The 18,769-nt window shown below is 43.7% G+C and overlaps 1 protein-coding gene across 4 annotated transcripts in view; it reads right to left on the bottom strand.

Annotated features, from left to right (window-relative positions):
• Window positions 1–7,918: 7,918 nt before the first annotated feature.
• The window catches only part of ppip5k1a (diphosphoinositol pentakisphosphate kinase 1a), a 32,414-nt gene continuing 21,563 nt past the window's right edge, over window positions 7,919–18,769 (bottom strand). For 2 of the 4 annotated variants that reach the window (XM_070833843.1, XM_070833924.1), the window contains 3 exons: window positions 9,395–9,532; window positions 9,192–9,305; window positions 7,919–8,912 (listed from right to left, as the gene is read on the bottom strand). In XM_070833843.1, coding sequence (XP_070689944.1) covers window positions 8,272–8,912; window positions 9,192–9,305; window positions 9,395–9,532 — 893 coding nt within the window. In that variant the 3' untranslated portion in view covers window positions 7,919–8,271. Of the gene's footprint in view, window positions 8,913–9,191; window positions 9,306–9,394; window positions 9,533–11,790; window positions 11,971–12,965; window positions 13,026–16,562; window positions 16,626–18,769 lie in introns of all 4 variants that reach the window. The other 2 variants (XM_070833686.1, XM_070833764.1) reach the window with 2 other exon arrangements.

Below are 18,769 nucleotides of genomic sequence, written 5' to 3'. Positions count from 1 at the left end.
TGTTGAACTTTGTTCCTCCTGCTGACATAGTGACATAGAGAATTGTCCAGTAGACCCCAGCGGCCCTTTCAATATGTCTTTTGAGTATATTTGCCGTAGCATAGGGAAGACCATATCCAGAAATCTGTATTGTAGTGACTTATGATATTTCTACGGTTATCTCAAAGTGAAAATCAATCGTAACAGTAAGAGTTTCTCAGTGGCTGTTATTTCTTACAGTGAATTTGACAAATACGTTTCTCTCTATAATTGTTTCTGTAGTCTTTGATGTGTTTTTTCAGTGTATTTCCAGTTAACATATCGTTGCAGAGGATCATGAGGGGGAAACTGAATGCAGAGGCGGCGATACCGGTACAGAAATCATCCTCCTGATTCTACCTGTTGATGTCTTTACATACAGAAACAGCACTCAAAGCTCATTAGATGGAAGTAGACAAACCTCATATCGGCTGCTGCGTTTGAAAGATCTTTATATCGTCGTGTGTTAAAGAATGAAGAATGTATTCCACTACAACAATAGGAGCATGTGGTTCGTGAGGAGAGATTGTGTTTGCCTGGTGAACAAAGATGTGGGCTGGTTCGATTGATGATAGAGGTTACTGTCTGTCACCCACATGTGCCTTTCTGTCCTGCTGTGCTGGAAGGGAAATGAAATGTGTTTTTTCGTCTAAGAAATCGAAGGCGTTTGCGTGTGCGGTGCGTCCGCGGCTCTGTGGCGGAGGCTTCGGTGAGCTGGTCTCCTCTGTTGTCGTGAGTTTTGTTGGTGACGACGCAAGTGCACAAAAAGTTGTACATATTGAGCTTGAAACGGCACTTTTAAAGCACCAAACTCAGTATTTCAAGCCGCTGTGTTTTAGATTTCCTGGAGCTGCCACTCGAAGAAGCACAAATTCTCACCAGTGTGCAAAATTTAAAGTTTTTTTTCTTCTTTTTCTTCAAATTTAGCCACATAAACTGCATAATTACAGCATTTGCACTGAAAGCCTGTGCTGTGTTTTCTCTGGTTACTTTGGATTATTGCAGAAAATATGATTTGTCTTGAGTTTGCAAATGTTTTTTAGCCACAATCATCTCGACTTACTCCATCATGTTTTTAAAACAAATCATTTAACGGGCAATTTTTTCTTTCCTTTCGGTGGTAAATCAGTGGATGTTTTTAAGTAACACTTTATTAACTTAATATTATATGTAGATGTGTTTTAATTTCATATTGATGATTTTATATTTTGATAAGTTTGGAGTAATTTTAATAGATTTTAACCAGGAACAAAACCAACTAACCAACAGATGACAGGACCAACACGCCTCACCAGGGTTGCCATTTTATGGTCCACATTACAGATCCAGATATTCTTCTGTATGATATTTTATTCTCTCAGCTCAACTAGCGGTGCATGTGCAGAACGACAGACGCATGCACTTATAGGCGACGGCTTTTTTTTTAAAAAAACAAACAAAAAACCGGAGGGCTGCAGGGAGCGGGGCCCCCGAAAACCTCCGCGGCTCCAGTTGATTTGAATGTGAAGATGCAGATTACCTTTACGTTCTCCGTGGAGGACTCCGATCTCCTGGTTGCCTTGGTTACTGTGCATCATACGGTACATCTGACTCATGGGTCACGCTGGCAGTAACGTAACCTTATTGTAGCCTGAAACACACCCCGACTCTGTGCAGGAGAGAAAACAGATTAAAGCCACCGCAGTTTGACGACACTTCTGTGATTTCTGTCTGCAGATTTAAAGCATGATAAACAAGCTCCAGTGTCTGAAACACACTGAGGAGACAATGATGATGATAGCAGGATTAACCCACTGTGCTGCCCAGTCACTCAACTCCAGTGTAATCTGCATTCCTATTTAATACTGCATCACCTGATAATAACAAAACACTCCGAACCCAGACTGCCAGACATGAGGAGCCCAGTCCACTCATGTCAGTACCTTTTTAACTATAGAGGATTTCCTATTATTCACACTCTTTTCCAGATAAAGCTTACTGATAAACACACACTCACACATAAACGCTGCATTTTCGTATTGTGCAACAACAACAACAACAAAAAAAAAAAAGAGAAAAGAAAATATCTGTGGCATTCAGACTCATCTGCCGTGAAACAAATCATCATAAAGACTGTTGGTTTTCAGTGAGCCCTGCTTGTACGTGCATGTGTACCTTTTGAGTTCTCCTGTATTGTAATAGCTGAAGAAAAACTGACTTAAACATAGAAATGCTATTTTAAAAGATGTATATTTAAGAAGCTAAGCTGTCCGGTCCTGAGGAGGCAAATGTAACCTGGCTGTGCTGTGCTGTAAAGAAAGCCTCGTGATTGTTTTTTTTTTTTCCTCCTTTCTGCTTCATGGTTCTACTTTCATCTCTTGTTTTAAGTGCAATATTCTCTTGATCTCTCTCTTTAAATGCTTAAAAAAAGGTAAAATAGAAAACAGATTTATTGTTAAAAGGGAAAAAGTGTGGTGAAGACCAATAAAAACATCATTTACTGAAGGAAAATGTCTCCCTCTTCTTTTCTCTTGGCATCATTACATCACATGAATATTTGAAAGCTGATGAAAATCATTAGTTTTAGCTTTTTTTAAAAAAAATCAAACTGATCGTGAGACGTGTTCTCTAGATCACTGGTTCCCAAATGTTTTAGCTGCGACTCTTTAAAGTCAAGCGATGCCTATTAGCTAAGTAAAGCTAATGAATTAACACTCGTCAAAGGGTGACTTTTTATTTTAGTAGTTTTTAGAGGCTTTAAGAGCTTCAAAAACCAGCCTGAGGAGTCCAGAGTCATGTAAATGGCTCTGTGTTGTATTTAGCATCACAGCAATGCTTGGAGCTAAACGCTAACATTAGCATGCAAACATGCTGGTTAGCAGCCGTTAACGGATCAGTCAGTGAGTGAATAAGCCCAATATCACAGAGTGTGTATCAATAAACATTTCATTATTTATACAGCACCACTTTATATATATATATAGAGCAGGTTGAGACCAGACATTAATGACAGAAGTCGACGTTGCCGGCATATTGCACATAACTTCTCAACCGAATTCAATGAGATTCAGGAGTTTATGATGATGATGAATACGCCAAAATGTCAATCTGATGTTGGGTTAGAGAAAAAGAATCATTTCTGTCATTAGGATCCATCCATGTGGGACTATGAACATTAACATCTCTAGAGCAAAGAATAAAAGAATAAAAACGATGCAGCAGAAACTTATTCTCTATTTATCACCTCACGACCCCTCAAATTTATCTTCCGACCCATTTTGGGGTCCCGACCCGCAGGTTGGGAACCACTGATCTAGTCTTTTTAGACCACTCGTCCTTCCTCTCAGCCTCTCAGAGTGTGAGGGCGATGCAGCCCCCTGGGGTTGACCCCCACAGAGGGATCCAGACTCAGGGACAGTGGGGGCTTTGTTCCGACCCCCTTTTTTCAGCAGACGTGCTGATACGAGCTGAGCAGAGACGGCGGCGACCGGTGGAGCAGCAGCTCCCCGCTCACTGAGAGGGCTTTGTGGAACTGAGAGTGTGCTGCAGGAAGGAGCTGGAGGACGATCTGAAGACCAGGCTGAGAGGATGCTGAGAGGATGCTGCAGTGACATCACCTCCTGGGTCACATGACCAGGGTGGAGCACAGTGGGAACAACTGATGTGACAGAAGTAAATGGCTGGCTGGGTGTAAATGTTCAGGACGGACACTCCTGTAGAGAAACAGCAGTGAAATGTAACTGTGCTCAGACTTAGAGGCACTTTTACTTGAAGCTACTTCATATAAAACAGCTTTAGCTGCTTCACACATTAACATATTACATAGAAAACATGAGCCATTATAATAAAACTAGACAGTAAAGATGCCACTTTCCAATATTACTGGAAGAAAACACACATTCTGCTGCCTTTAACGCTGCAGTTGGTTAATTGTAGTAACTTTAAATAGTGCTGAGTAGGTTAATATGTGAGAATACATCATAATTCATGAGTATATTTTATATGATTCCTCAAAGTGATGTTGCTGCTGTAGTGTAAAATGGAAAAGTAGCTCCAAACAGTATTTATACATGTGGTAGTTAGTTAAATATCAGCAGTGTCTCGCTGACAGCTGGAGTTACTGGTTAGGTTGCTGATTCAGGTTTTAAATGAAGTGTGACTCCCCCCATCCCTCCCATCCCTCCCCAGCTCAGCCTGAGCATCACTCCCTGTGCACAGTACCGACCTTCACAGTGACAGCACACAGTGAGAGAGCTCTGCTGCTGCTGCTGCTGCTGCCTGCAGGCGTCCAGACACATTCACCACCTGAAGATTTAGACTGGAGAGGAAACTCACCTGCTGTGGTGAAGTGGACTTCTGTCATCGGGGGGGAAAACACACGTCTGTTCGCTGCCTGCAGAGAACTTCTGGTCTGGTCTTCTGGTCTTTACTCACAGCTTGGACTCCAAACCAAAACCAAAAAGTGGTTTAGCCACTGATTGTTATTCTAAGTGTCTGACAGCAACATGGAGATGATTCCTTTTTGATCAAAGCCACCAGACTCCATTGACAAAAGCAGTAATTTTATCTTGCAGAACACAGGACCAGTTTGAAGTCCTGCAGCACAAACAAACAAACTGACGGAGGCAGCAGCAGAACAACATCCTCTGTGTTCTGTGAGGTAAAATCACTGTTTTTGTCAGTGGAGTCTGGTGGCTGTCCACCAATCTTACAGGTGTATCTCTGCGGTGACGTCAGATGCTTATCACTCACTGGAGGCCGTCGTATCAGCAGATTAAAGCAGTTTTGGAACGACAGTGAGCGTCCACAGGTTTCTGTGTGAGACACTTTTCCAGATTTGATCACATTTGTGAGCGCTACACTTCTAAATCCGCCTGAATAAATAAATCTGCCACATCCAGCTGTTGTGTTACATAATGAGGTAATCCACCTCTTTCACCTCATCTACTTCCCCTCATGCTGCCTCTAATGTACAAAAAGGGAAAACTCATACAGATAACTGCCGACAGAAGTGTTATTCTTCAGTGCAGTGATATAACAAGGTTATTATTTTAATGCAAACCAAAGAAAAGGAATAATAACTAACAGATAATGTTAATAAAAGTGTGGAAATCAAACCAGTGTTTGAGTTTTCCTTTAAATCTTTTTCTACAAATGCTCTTCTTCCACTTGATGAGTTTATCCGGCTGGTTTATTTTAAGAGGACAGACATCATGATACTCGACCAAACAATAAACTAGACCCACAAAAGGAATCTACATTCCAGCAGCTGTATTTTTTTTTTTTTAGCATCGTTGGAATTATTACAATAAACTGTGGATGTTTCACAGAACGGCCTTTCCCCCCCAAAAAAAATAAAATAAATCAAATGATTAACTTCACACAGACGAGATTATTCCAGAACAACGGAGAGAAACCCTTTGTGCTGCAGGGGCGCTCAGGTGATTGGAGGAGAAAACACACAGCGTGAAACGGCACCGAGGCTCATCCTCAGGGATTAGAGGTGGATTTAAAGGGTCAGTTCACCCAAACGTGTGTGTGTGTGTGTGTGTGTGTAGCCATGGAGGTAGTTTTGGTTTCATCTGCCCAGATTGTCAGACATCAGTCTCTTCATTTCATGCGTCCACATACATCTACAAAAGGGGACGGCTGTAAAAAAAAAAAAAAGGTGAAAATCTTTTCTGGTTTCCACAAACTCCCTGAAACGAGTGAGTCAAATATTTCATTACATCATAGACACTGTGTTATCATCACTATCATCACTGTTGGGGTCGTGGATGCAGCTGCACCAACGCTTATTAAGAAAAACAGAGAGGTTCACTGCTGAGGGGGTTTAAATGTAACCGAATCTCCAGAAAATCTGCAAAAGAAAATGCGAATAAATTCTTGTTTCCATCCTTAATCAGCAAGTTTAGCTCTCAGAACACAGGACTTTGTGACTTTAGATCTGAACTAAACCTTTAAAATGCCAAAGTCACATTATAATACAGACAAAGTCACCGATCAGATGCTCCTGTGTTCTGAGAGACTGGTGTCCACAGAGAGCGATAAAAGGGCTGTTCCTGCTTAAATCTGTTGCCGTTAGACAAATATTCAGAGAGGAGCGTTTGGTGGATGCTGTTAAACCTCAAACAACGGAGAACATGATGGAAATATGACATTTCTGCATGTTTCATGTGCTGATGTGAGGAAGGTTACGGTTCTCCTCATCGCTCCACACAGCTCTGATGTTTGATCGTCTCCTCAGGCGACGCTCCAGTCACAAACTTCATGATCTGATCTGCTTCCACTGCAGACGGTCACACATTTGTTTTATTGAAAAAGGTTCAGCGCTAAGGTTTTCTTTCTTTTTTTTTTTAAGACAAAAAAATCGGTAAGAAATACACATAAGTTCTTTTTTTGTCAGCTGAAATCATGTTTTGACAGAAAGGTGACAGAAAACCTGGACAGATAAAACCCAAAACTTTTTGCATGGCTAGACACCAGCAGAGGTTACGACGGTGTTTTGTAATTTGAGTGCACTGCACCTTTAAGCAGACAGCACAAAAGCAGAACAGAGTGATCACCTGTGTGGATGGATGGCAGGTCAGAGCTTCACCAGCTCCCCTCTACAGGACATCAGAGGGACATGACATCCCACTGGTTTCACAACAGAATAGCACATCGGCGTTTTCTTCTACCTGGATTGTTTCTCATACATGTGTGCACCCCCCCCACACACACACACACACGCACACACACACACACTCACACACACCTGCTACACAACTGCTTGCCCCAATAAAAGCACATTTAATGTACAAAGCCCCCTCCTGTTTGTTCAGTGATAAAATGAGAGATTAGCTTTCAGATTTTCCCGCATCATGAGGTGATTTTACAAAAAAATATACAATAGCTATGGTACAATAATTAAATATCTGATGTGGGTATCAAAAAACAATTTGTTTCAAGATGTAATTTCAAAATAAATATTCTCTCTCTCTCTCTCTCTCTATCAGTTTCTACTGATTATATTAAATCTTCGATGAGGCTTAAGGACTTTGGCAGTAAGCAGTGCACACAAACTTTGACCTGGAGATTAAACACTTGTTATATTTTAACAGCAGTAATGAAGATTCAGCTTTTTTCTTTTTTTTGTGTGTGTGTGTGTGTGTGTGTAAATCACAGACGCAGGTACTAAACATGAAGCGCCACAGGAGCTAAACACAGGACGGAGAGAGAAGAGACACCGATTGGCTTTTTTCCCCGTCTTGTACTGCGAGTCGCTTCCTGCGTTTGCTCGTCAAAGCAACGAGTCTGTAACAAACAAACTAGACAGAGCAGCTCGTGCTTGTGCAGCGATGATGAAGCACGGCCAGGACTGTAATCTGTAATCTGTAATCTGAAGGCTAAAACTTCACTACTGCAGGTGTGGGAGAGTCGGGGCTGAAGGTAAGACGTGAGACAGACGTGACACCGTTTAAAACTCCATTAATCAATATCCTTACACTTTAAAGGTGAATACGCCTTTTTTCTTTTATCCTCTTTTAGCTCGTTATTTTTGTTTCACAGCACATTTTTACTGTTTGGTTAAGACTCGTCGCTCCAGTCGGCCCCTGATTAATCTGCTGCACGCTAACCGCTATCAGCTAACAGAGCAGACAGACAACTCGTGAGACATCTCGCCGCTAAAATCTTCCTGGTGAGTTGGTGGAGACCAAACCAGAGCTAAAAAGGGGGAGTGAACATTCAACTTTCTATTCATCACGTGGACACAAACACGACTCTGATGGGGTGATGGGTTTGTTCCGTGCCTGCTGGGTGTGGAAATAGGCCGCTGATTGCGAACGCTGTCGCTGTAACTGCTTTAAAAGGTGATAACATGTCCGAGCTGTGGGGCTGCAGAGGCCAAAGATCATTAAAGAGCTTCTGTAACAGCGTATGAGCGTATGCTGATTTTACACACGACAATAAAGCTTCACCTTACAACAAAGTGGCTTCCTACATCTTTACAGATGAATGAAGTGAGCCGGCGGACAGTCAGAGTGTCACCAGTGTGCTTTTTAAAAGGCAAATTACAGCACGTGTGGCAAAGTCATATGATTCTCCAACACAGAGCCGTTCATTATTACTCAACACACAGTCATCAAGCTAGTGGAGATGGGAGGGCGGCTGTAGCTCAGGACAACGCCTCACTGCTCACGAATGACAACAAGGAAGATGGCTGAAGTTACAGATGTGCCCTCAGTAGTGTCTGACAGATCTGCAGCTAGTTGTTCTGAAGCACTCTGCGCCTCACGGCTCCGCTGTGTGACTGGCTCCGACCTCCAGAGGCGTCTCGGGACAGGGGGGGCTTTCCGGACTGTCCATCCACAGCTCCATCGACTCCTGGGTGTCAAAGAACTCGTCGGGCCCCTCAGGAGACTGGGGCGTCTGGGAGCTGGAGCCCGCCTCGCTGCCGCTCTCTCTGAGCTCCAGCAGCACAGGCAGAGAGCCTGGGAGGCAGTAGCCCTCCATCCGACTCAGAGTGAGCTCGGCTAACGCAGAGCACGCCGGCCTCAGGCCAGGATCGGAAATGACACCACTGGAGGCGTCCAGGGCCGCAGAGGCCACCTCCGGCCCTTCCAGTGTACATTCAGGATTATCAGGCTGGGGACCGGTGGGGACGCCGCAGTGCTCAGCATCATCCTCTGGTGAGTTATTGGGAGTCAGGGGGACTTCAGTGGGGTTTGAAAGAGCAGGAAAAGTTGGGTTCAGGACTTGTGACCCTGCGGTGGACACTGGCTGAGTGGAAATGTTCTGAGAGGAGTGAGTTTCCTCGCTGCTCTGAGGGGTGAGGGAGATCTTATCGCTGAAGCTGAAGCGTGGCGAAGTGTCCGCTGTGGTGGGAGAGGAGGGTCCAGCGCTGGAAACGGTGCTGGACGGACCGCTGCTGTCTGCAGGAACAGAAAATAAACCCCAAGGAGCAGATTATGATTGAGTTGGCTAAACAAGTCCATTCCTAAATAAAAAAACACCACAAATAAGATTTAATAAGGTTTTATTTGTAAAAAAAAAAAAAGACCAAAGTGTTGTGTGATGGTTGAATGAGTCTGAGAAGATGACAGACTGTGGACGATATGAGTCCCTATTAATAATCCACAGACGTCTGAAACTCAGACAGCCGAGGGAGGCCAACCTAGAAATGTCAAATTCGGTGACGCTGCGATACTCACACCAAGGAGGTCTGTCAGAACGAGATCTGAGCGAGATGGAGGAGGAGAGGACTCTCTGAGGGATGTACGAGTCCACTGAGGGCTGGTTGTGCGTGTCAAACATGGCCGACAGAGCTGCAGGGATGAGAGCGAGAGCCACGGGTCAAGTGAAGCAACAACGGTTATGATAAAAATAATGACCTGAATGCGTTTGGTTCTCTAACCTCTGGTCGTCCTCGTGTGGGGATCCCCGGCGCTCTCACACACACCGGCGAGGAATTCGTTGACCTGCTTTAGTGACAGCGAGTTGTGCAGCGTTTCCAGAGGGTAGATGGAGGGCACCATGGAGCAGCCTTCGAAGCCTGCGGCAGAGGGAGAGACACGACGCCCGCAGGCACATCAGCCCTCAGTTAGACGGGGCAGTCAGAAGAGGAGCAGGCAGAACCACTTCAGCTGACACCAGACACCACCGCCCCATCGCCACCCATTCACTACACCTCGACACGGTGCTCTAAAACCCTGCTCCTGTTTCTCAACGGGGCCCTAACCCGCTGTGAGCTCCTGCCAGCCTCTATGCTTCATCTCCACACAGGCAAGTTGCAAATAACACCATGCTGGACGCCAAGACAACATGACACCATATCAAACGGTAACAAGTCTACACATCTCAAACGTCTCGCTGTGTGTTTTGCGAAAGCAAGCAGATCTGAAAAAAACATAACGTCTGCCTGTCTGATCAGTCCCGACACACAGAAGCTGCAGCTCCGCCAGCGGCACACACCGGTCACAACATGTCCGGACCGCAGCTCGGGTCCAACGCGCGTCACCGAAGGCGGTTCATCCACTGTTAGTTCACAACCAAGCCGCATTTCACCAGAGCCGCTCACAATCACAAAGCGTGAAACCACAGCCTGCCTGGATCGTCTGAAACCTCAGAGGAGGACGTCGTTCTTCCTGCGCCTGACCGCACAGGATGTGAGTTGCGTACGCCAGAACGTACGGCAAACGAGCAGGAATCACATGCTGGTTAGTGTCAGGTAGGAGCGACGCCTGCATTCAAATCTAACTCAAGTAGCTGATTCCAAATGCACGAAGATAATGTGGTTCAATAACTGCACCTTTATTAAAAAACATGGAGAGTGGGGCGAGTGATGATGGGTAATCAGCTGGAAGTATTAAAAAAAAAAAAAACAATCTTTAATCCTGAACGGAGACCTGCTGCTTCGTCAGCAGCCTCACCGCAGCAGCAGTCTGTTCCTGTGAGGCCTAAACATGTAAATATTCATACGTAACGCTGTCAGGAAGCCACTGCCAGTATGTTGATTCATATACAGTGTGTGGAGGAATGTGCTGATAATGTTTAAGGCTCTATTTCACTTCTACTCCACTAAACTAGAGTTTCCTGATTTGGATCAGGAGGAATCTGATCAAAGGCAACGAGACTGTGACCAAGTGTTCGACGATGACTTTCTATTTGGCCTTGTAACCTCTGCAGTGTGCGCTGTGCTCCCGCTTTCTTTGAGGCTTTTATTACAGAGAGCTGCAGGAACGAGTCCGAGAACATGGAAATGACTTCAATGGGTTTGTTTTAATGGGTTTTCGTTCAGTAAATACTCTGAAATACTCTGGATTTTGATGCTTTCACTTGTTTTAAAGCGATGCGGTTGACAACAAGAGGCTATCTGAGACTTCAGAGGTTTTGCTGGTTGATGTTACATGTCATCACGTCCAACACGGAAACTCATCCAGTCCACCTTCACAGCCTCGAGCTGCGTTTATACTCTCACTCTTGCAAACCATTTAAACTCGCCTCATTTTAACAGCAAGTGAGAAAAATGAGAAACTTTAAGTAGGACGGATGAGGACAAAGTCTGTAATTAGAAAACGCCAAGTATAAAATGTTGGTGTGTGTTTGTCCCTCTTCAGTCATCACAGGCTGCCTGATTGAATGTATACAGTTCGTGGTGTTTTAGACCTAATCTCCACATTGTCCTGTTTATTTGTCCTTTGCACTTTAAATGAATAGAAACCACGTTGAACAAGAAAAGTTGCTGTACTTGAAAAGAAATTACAGAAATTAATTAAGGTGACTAATTTAGATTTTTTTTTTTGGCCCACTTGCAAAGATACTTTTTTTTTTTTAAGGCATTTCACTTTTGATTTTGATTATTTTCTGGTCAACAATTAATCAATTAATCACAGAAATAATATGCAGATTATTCAATTATGAATATAGTTGTTAGTTGCAGCCCTGCTTTTCATTTCTGGTTACAGTTAAATTCAGAAAAACGTCGTACGGATTCAGAATCTGATCCTTCAAAAAAATCAAAATAACAAAATTACAAACTCTGTGGGTTTATGGATTGGAGAGAAGGTGGGAAAAGATTTACTGCAGAAGGGGAAGGAGAGTAGTCGCAAAAAAATGGCCCCAGTAACCCAAACAGCTCACACCACTCCAGCTTGCAATCTGCATAACCACAGAAACAGGCAAGCATGCAGAAACATCAAGAGGCAAAGCATGAGAGTCAACCACAGAGCAAGCACAGTCCCAACTAAACCGTGAGCAGTGGTTGAACAGGGCGTGAGGCTGGGGGTATGGAGGGCGGGGCCAGGGGCTGACCGTGGAGGTACTCTAGGGGGTCTTGGCCGGAGATGAGCCAGTTTCGGAAGAGGCGGAGGTGGTAGGAGCACTGGTGGAGGTGGTGGGCCAGCGCCCCGTCCAGAGAGAGGTGGCGGCCCAGGCTGAGGTCGGTGGAGAAACACCTCAACAACTGGGCCACATGGTGCTCCTCCAGGGGCTCTGAGGAAGAAGAGGGAGAGCGAGGAAGGACAGAGCAGTGGAGGAGGAGGAGGAGGAAGAGGAGGAGCAGTACAAAAGACATGATTCGATAGGATGTGAGCGAGGAGGAAGGGAGAGAGAGAGGGACTGCAGTACGATACAGATGAGCGGGAAAAAATAGTTTGGAGAGGGATACAGAGAGAGGAAGTAGGAGGGAGGAGACGTGAAGTGTGTGTGTGTGTGTGTGTGTGTGAGAGAGAAAAGGTTGTGCTGTACACGCAAAAAAGGCAGCCAACACTGTATCCTGGTCACCAAACAGCCGTAGATCAAAAGAAGCAGCAAAACATCTCAAGCAACTTTGTGAGACAAACCATCCAGCTCCTCAGCAAGGCTCAGAACAAGGCAGTGGAAATAAAAACATCATGTTGCTCCTCTGCAGTATCTCATTTTGACTTCCAAATACTAGTGTGCGTACTTTAATGCAGTGGTTCTCAACCTTTTTAGTGTCAAGGACCCCCAAACTGACACTCATCAGGCTGTGAACCTGTAGTTTGACAAGTTGTTTCCCAACTTTCCACACTGTAGATTAACAGTGAAGAGAGAATAGTCAAATCATACTCTCTCATTGAGCTAAATCCTTGACAATTAAATAATTAAATTAAAGAAATTAAAACACTCTCTAGTTTTCCAGGGACCCGCTGGACCCTCCTCAAGGTGGAGAACCGCTGCTCTAATAAACACCATTGATCCAAATCAGGAGAATCCACACAGGAGCAAGTGAGACACGAGACACTTAAAGGAAGCGCTTTAGCCAGAAATTAATCACAATCCTGCAGCCACGTCTCCAAAAACAACACAAAAAACACGGCAGAAGCTGTTAAAAGGTGCAGATTAATCCTGTGTCCACGTTAACAGATAATGTGGACACCTGATCTCATCTTATCACGCCGCTCATACAAAGCTGCAGCTGGACATTTGGCGGCAACACAGAAGTGCGTCGCTGGGGGCCGTCATACCTTTCGCAGTGCACCAGAGAGGTGGAGCCACTGCTATGGCGGACGTGTCATCTTGTGTTCCTGTGGTGGATAATATACGCAAGAGAAAAACATGCTAATACAGCAGGTGGAGGTTATACTGAGTGTATTTGCAGTGGCATCGCCTTAACGGGAATTTGTTCATTTTCTAGGAGCCTGACTGTCTTTCACTGCTCTGGTCGACAGGCCAGCGCTAACGGAAACTTGCCACCGAACTACTTTGTGAACGCGGATGAACATTTTTGCCAGTTAAACGACCAAAAAAAAGACCAAAACGTGCCTCTCAGTGCCGTTTAAACCAGTCCAACACAATCCTATACATACACACCAGCGTCTTTCTGCCTCGCTGTCCACACTCAAGACCCCGAAGAGATCAATAAAAATAGCATTCAGCTGTAGCCACACACACTGCCAGTGTGCTGCTTCTTTAACAATAAGCCTCGAACACACTGGACGACCACGCCTGTGCGCCGAAAACAGTGACAAGCTTACGTGTGCTTCTGAATGACAACAAAACAAGCGGATGTTTTTCTCAGAAGGGACACAGGAGATGGGATGGACGATGCATTAACCCTTCCCCGGTCTGTCAGTGAGAGTTCATCCTGGTTCGGTCAGTTGTGAGGGAGTGTTATTTATAATACGGGCAGCTTTGTGTAAAAACACACACAGATTACAGTTTAACATTACTAAGAGGGAGGAGGAGGAGGAGGGGGGGGTTGATGAAGCTGAGGTCAGAGGAAGGGTTAAACATTCAGGTGCTGTTGGTGGAGTTTTAACAATGAACTCAAGTCACATCCTCTACAATGATGGCAACAGGTGTGTATCTTAGGTAATTACTGTGCACACACACACACACACACACACACCTATCCACTGGAGGATAAAAATAAAAAACTAAAAAGCTGAATTACTGGGTAATGGTGATCAGTTTACAAACTGTATGCAGGATGTTAAACAGGGTTCCCACCCTCGGTACAAGATGCGACCTTAAGGCTCTTTGCGTTGTTAGGCTGCTATTTAAACATGAAAACAGCGAAGGAGGGAAGGAGGGAGGGAGGGAGGGAGATTTAAAGGTTTTAAAGAGAATTTTAAAGAGGAATGATGAATCTGGGAACAGTTACAACCAGCAGTTGTTTATGAGCGTTCATTTTCGAAGCTCCGACAATTTGAACTGTTTTTTTTTTTTTAAAGTTCCTTTACTGGTTCAGCCTGTGGAGACAGATGTAAAGTGTCTTCTGGGTACAAACTAAGGGAATGTGGTTAGAGAGGTATTTCACCAGTCAGGGAAGATCTGATGAGTTGTGGTGAAAGTGGATTCAGTGTTTTCCTACTAGGAACCAGACGTCTTCATGGGTCTACCTAAACACCAGGATCTGACACCCACCCCGGGACAAGGTCTTCTATTAGTCAATCAGGTCCTGGGTCTGTTTATCACTCATTGATCAGCGTGATCACAACACAAACACACGTGACCTCCACCAGGGACTAAAAGTCAGGATATCTCAGCTTCTGAACCTCCTTTGTCTCTTGCAAGTCCCCAAACTTCTAGATTAAAAGTCGTCCCTTTAATAAATCAGGACTGATATTATAAAACATCGTTGACATCGACCTTCAAAAGTAATTTTCTTTTGCTGATGTGTGTTGTGACTTTAAAGAGCAGCAGTGAAGCTGAGAACACAAATCAAGACAAACTGGTCTCACAGTTTATTTATACTATTATTTATCTATAGTTTTGCCCTCTCAGACCTGATTCTACTTGAAACACAAAGTCCAGATAAATTATTTCAGTTCTGACTCCGTTTATTATAAATATTGCACTGTATTTACTGTCCGCCATTTTATTTGAGTGTCTGCACTCCGCCAATGTAAGTTTATCCATTACATTTGTCCTAAAAACGACAAAAAGCAGAGTCCATGGCACGAACGCTACTTTCTGATGACAATTCCACATTTCAAAGATGATAAAACGACTCCTCAGCGATGCTATAGCTGGTAGTGATGGCACAAAAACATGATGATTAGTAAGAGTCTAACTGCTCCCTATCGAGTGAACTAGTTCACCATGGCAACCACTACGCACCATCTAAACTTCCCACAGCATCTCTAAATAAGTTTGTTTAATTTTCCCCCCATATTGTGTGGAATTAAACACAAGTTTAGTAAATGTCTGTTGTGTTAATTCTCCATTTTTAACAGTGATATGAAGATACAAACAGCTGTTTGTTAATTTAAATGCAAGTAGCGGCTGCCGTTGAACGCTTGTATCACAGTCTTCGATGTACACGCCCAAGAAAAGGACCGTCACCGGGAGAAATCGCGGCAGGAAAATCAGATTTGTCTAATTCCTTAGAGAAACAAGGTTCTGACGCTTGAAATACCAACATACTGCAGAAGGTCGACAGCAAAAAGGTGCAGTGTGTAGGATTTAGTGGCTTCTAGCAATAAGGCCGCCTCGCCTCACCCCTAATGTTCACAGAGGGGAGGAGAACCTACGGTGGCTGACAGGGATTCACCATCTCTTTGCTTTTTTCTCGTGTTAAATAATAAGAATAATCCTCCATTTGTCAAAATAAAACGGTTCACAACATGAAACTGTATTCCTCTTCTTTCTTCTCGTCTTCCAACCAGTGCATTCACGCCACCAAATTCAAGCCGTCAGTTCAACATAGAAACGCAAAAGTCCCCCCGTTTGTCCAGCCGACTCTGTGGAAGAAGACCTGGCGTAGTTATATTGGGCTCATTCTAAGGTAACAAACCACAAAGACTCTTCATTTCATGTAATATACACCACTGAGAACATAATTATTAATATTACATTCCATTTCTGCCAATAGAGCCCTTGAAATCCTACACACGACACCTTCAAGTACATGCAGATGCACTTACCGCTCCAGGCTTAGGTCAATCTACCAACGGCAGGAAACAAAGGGAAGTTGAGTTTCTGATTCACACCGGACTCAAGTGGAAATTTGGAGAAGGCCAAACACTAAACTACACCACAAACACGTATCACAATTGGATAATTAGATCTCAAAAGGCAAAGGTGAATGATTTTATGAATGTTTAAGGTTTTGCAGCGAATGTCTGTGGCACGTTGACCGGCTGTTCTATAAATAGGATAATATGGGATGATTCAGCTTTATTTTAAATGATCCATCACGCTTTCTAAGAAGTAAATAGATACTGGGGGAATAGGTGCAAAAAAAACTAAATCCCTGCTGATTTACAGTGTGGTTTGCAAGTGTTATGATGTCTTTACTTTCTGCTAAAACACTATGAGGCCTGTGTAAAAATGTGCTGACATTCCCCGTCTACTAATTTCTCGATAGCTCACAAATTCAATGACCAGTGGGAACCCTGGTTAGAAAGAGAATGTCAGGTAGTGTTAGAAAAGTAAAAGAGTCCAAAGCATATGGATAAATAAAAGGTTTTTCTTAAATCATCATAAAAAAAGAAAAAGGAAACCTGGAATGCTGGAGGGCCATGTGGAAAAAAAAACCCAAGGTCAAAAAAAAAGTTTGAAGACATGCAAGACAAAGGGAGGTGAAGTGGAAAAATACTTGAAAGAAGCAGACGTACCATTAGTCGGATGCTTTGCAAACGACACAGAAAATCGTTTTACTGCCGGCATAGACAACAACTCTGAGGAAATAAAAAAAAAAAAAAATTCACTAGTGTTACTATGAGCCAAAATAACTTGTTTGTCATGTTTAATCATTTCCCTGTTCTTCTCTAACGTGGACGCAACAGTGGCACTTTTACAAAAGAGTGGTTTTAACAGTCAGACCTATCTGCTCCAGTCTGTGAAGAGGCCCTAACTGCAGCTACTGACAGAGATATTTGATGTCTGAAGATGTTTGAAGATGTTTGAAGATGGCGGTGAGGCAACACATGGATGGAACATCTTCTGATGACAAAGTGAGATGAGATGTTTTAACTGAGGAGGTGAAGAGTCGACACCGAGAAATAGAAAAGCTTTTGACGAGACGAGCCCGACGTTCAGGTCTAATTTGTGCTTTCCTGCTTCGGGTCTAACCACGACAAGATAAACAACAATCCCAGTAGATGCTTAAACGCTGTTCGCCCTCTCTCTCTCATGTACTGAGGCAACAATGAAAACTATCAACGGGATTAAGACGCTTCAGCGGGGACAAAAAAACTGAAAGAAATGACACCAACACTACACTGACGGAGGAGCATGCACTGAAGTGGCACAACACGTGCGTCCTCGACTGCACCGAGACTACAAAGCTTCCTTTTATTCTGGAAAATGAGGTGTGACAAGATGGATGACAAAGACCAACAGCAAGGCTACATGAGAGACAACCAGGAGGATGGCAGCTGAGAGCAGACCGTGTGTCTGTGCGATACCACGGTGACACCTACTGGACGACGTGACAACAGACATCAACGTCAGCTACATAATGGCCGTGCTTCGATGCATCATTAACCCTTGAGTTTAAGACTGACCGTTTACAATTTGTATAATATTATTCAAAACCTTGTTTGAATAATATTTGCACACGGGTCCAGCCCGAGCTTTCTAACTCCATCAGCGGAGGGCCGACACATTCAGAAAAATGTGCAAAGAAAATAAATAAATAAATAAAGAGTGAATGATGCGAATGTAAAATTGCTGTATGACTTCTGCTATTGAGCCACAATATGTTACTGAGTTTAAAGGTAGAATGAGTAGGATTTTCAACAGTAAATCTCTCTTAATCATCACCAATGATCCATTAAACTTTTAAGGCAGCGTCCGTACCTGCAGAGACCCTGCCCCCCTGCCTGTATGACCTCATTTCGCTGCGTTAAGGTCGTTTCTGGGCATCAATCTTTGGGCAGTGGGTGTGTAGCCCCAAGCCAAAAGCAACCAGGTGCCAGATATTGAGCAGACATCAAAGAGGAAGCTGCGAGAATGTCAGGCACAGTGCCGGAAAAAAAATGCAGTGAGCAAAATGGACAAAGCTTGTTCCAGAATGGCTGGCGAGCAGCGTAACCCTAACGGCAGTCAGGGGGCAGGAGCGTCTGGTGTCGTTGATCCTACTCATTCTGCCTTTAAGGGACCTCAGTTCATCACGCTTCTCTTATCTTCTCTTGTATCACTGATGTTTCTTTTGTCAGCGACCAGCCGGTCACTGCATCTATACCCAAGTGTACCGTCAGGGTGTAGAGCCCACTGGAATCATGGGTAACTGACACTGAGCAGACTGTAATAGGAAGTCAGTGCAGCCATGGACCATGCACAAAAAAACAAAACAAAATTGAGAATGAGGGGCAAGTTAACGAACATGTACTGATGAACAGTTGCTTCATACATGCAGTAGTTCTAACAAAAAAGAAAATCATACTGTGTGCTGTTCAGAATGAAATAAATCAATCAAGCTTTCAGCGACATCTCAGACTAACAGACTCTCAAAACATTCAATGCTGACTTGACTGAAAACAACAAGTGGGATCCTCCACTGCACAGTTAATATTGCAGTTAGCAAAAAGAACTTAAATCGCCGACAGAGAAAGTCAGAAATTAACCTGACCTCTAAAGTTTACATTCACTGGTACTAGTTTTAAACGGGCCTGTGGCTGCATGTATGCAAACTGCTAAAAAAAAACAAAAAAGAAAACACCAATTCACTCAAAGTGTCGTGGAGAAAAAAAAAAAAAAGATGGAAAATCCAGTGGTTTTGGTGGCTAGAATGAATATGGAGGCTAAAAATAGAGAAGTTACTAAAATAATAGCTATAAAATCCATGTATGGGTATACATGATATTTATTCATTCTTGAT

This window comes from Pempheris klunzingeri, chromosome 1 (genome assembly GCF_042242105.1).
Source record: "Pempheris klunzingeri isolate RE-2024b chromosome 1, fPemKlu1.hap1, whole genome shotgun sequence".
In the NCBI taxonomy this organism is placed as follows: domain Eukaryota; kingdom Metazoa; phylum Chordata; class Actinopteri; order Acropomatiformes; family Pempheridae; genus Pempheris; species Pempheris klunzingeri.
The sequence above is the reverse complement of the archived record's forward strand: the minus strand, read 5'-3'. Positions and strand labels throughout refer to the sequence as shown.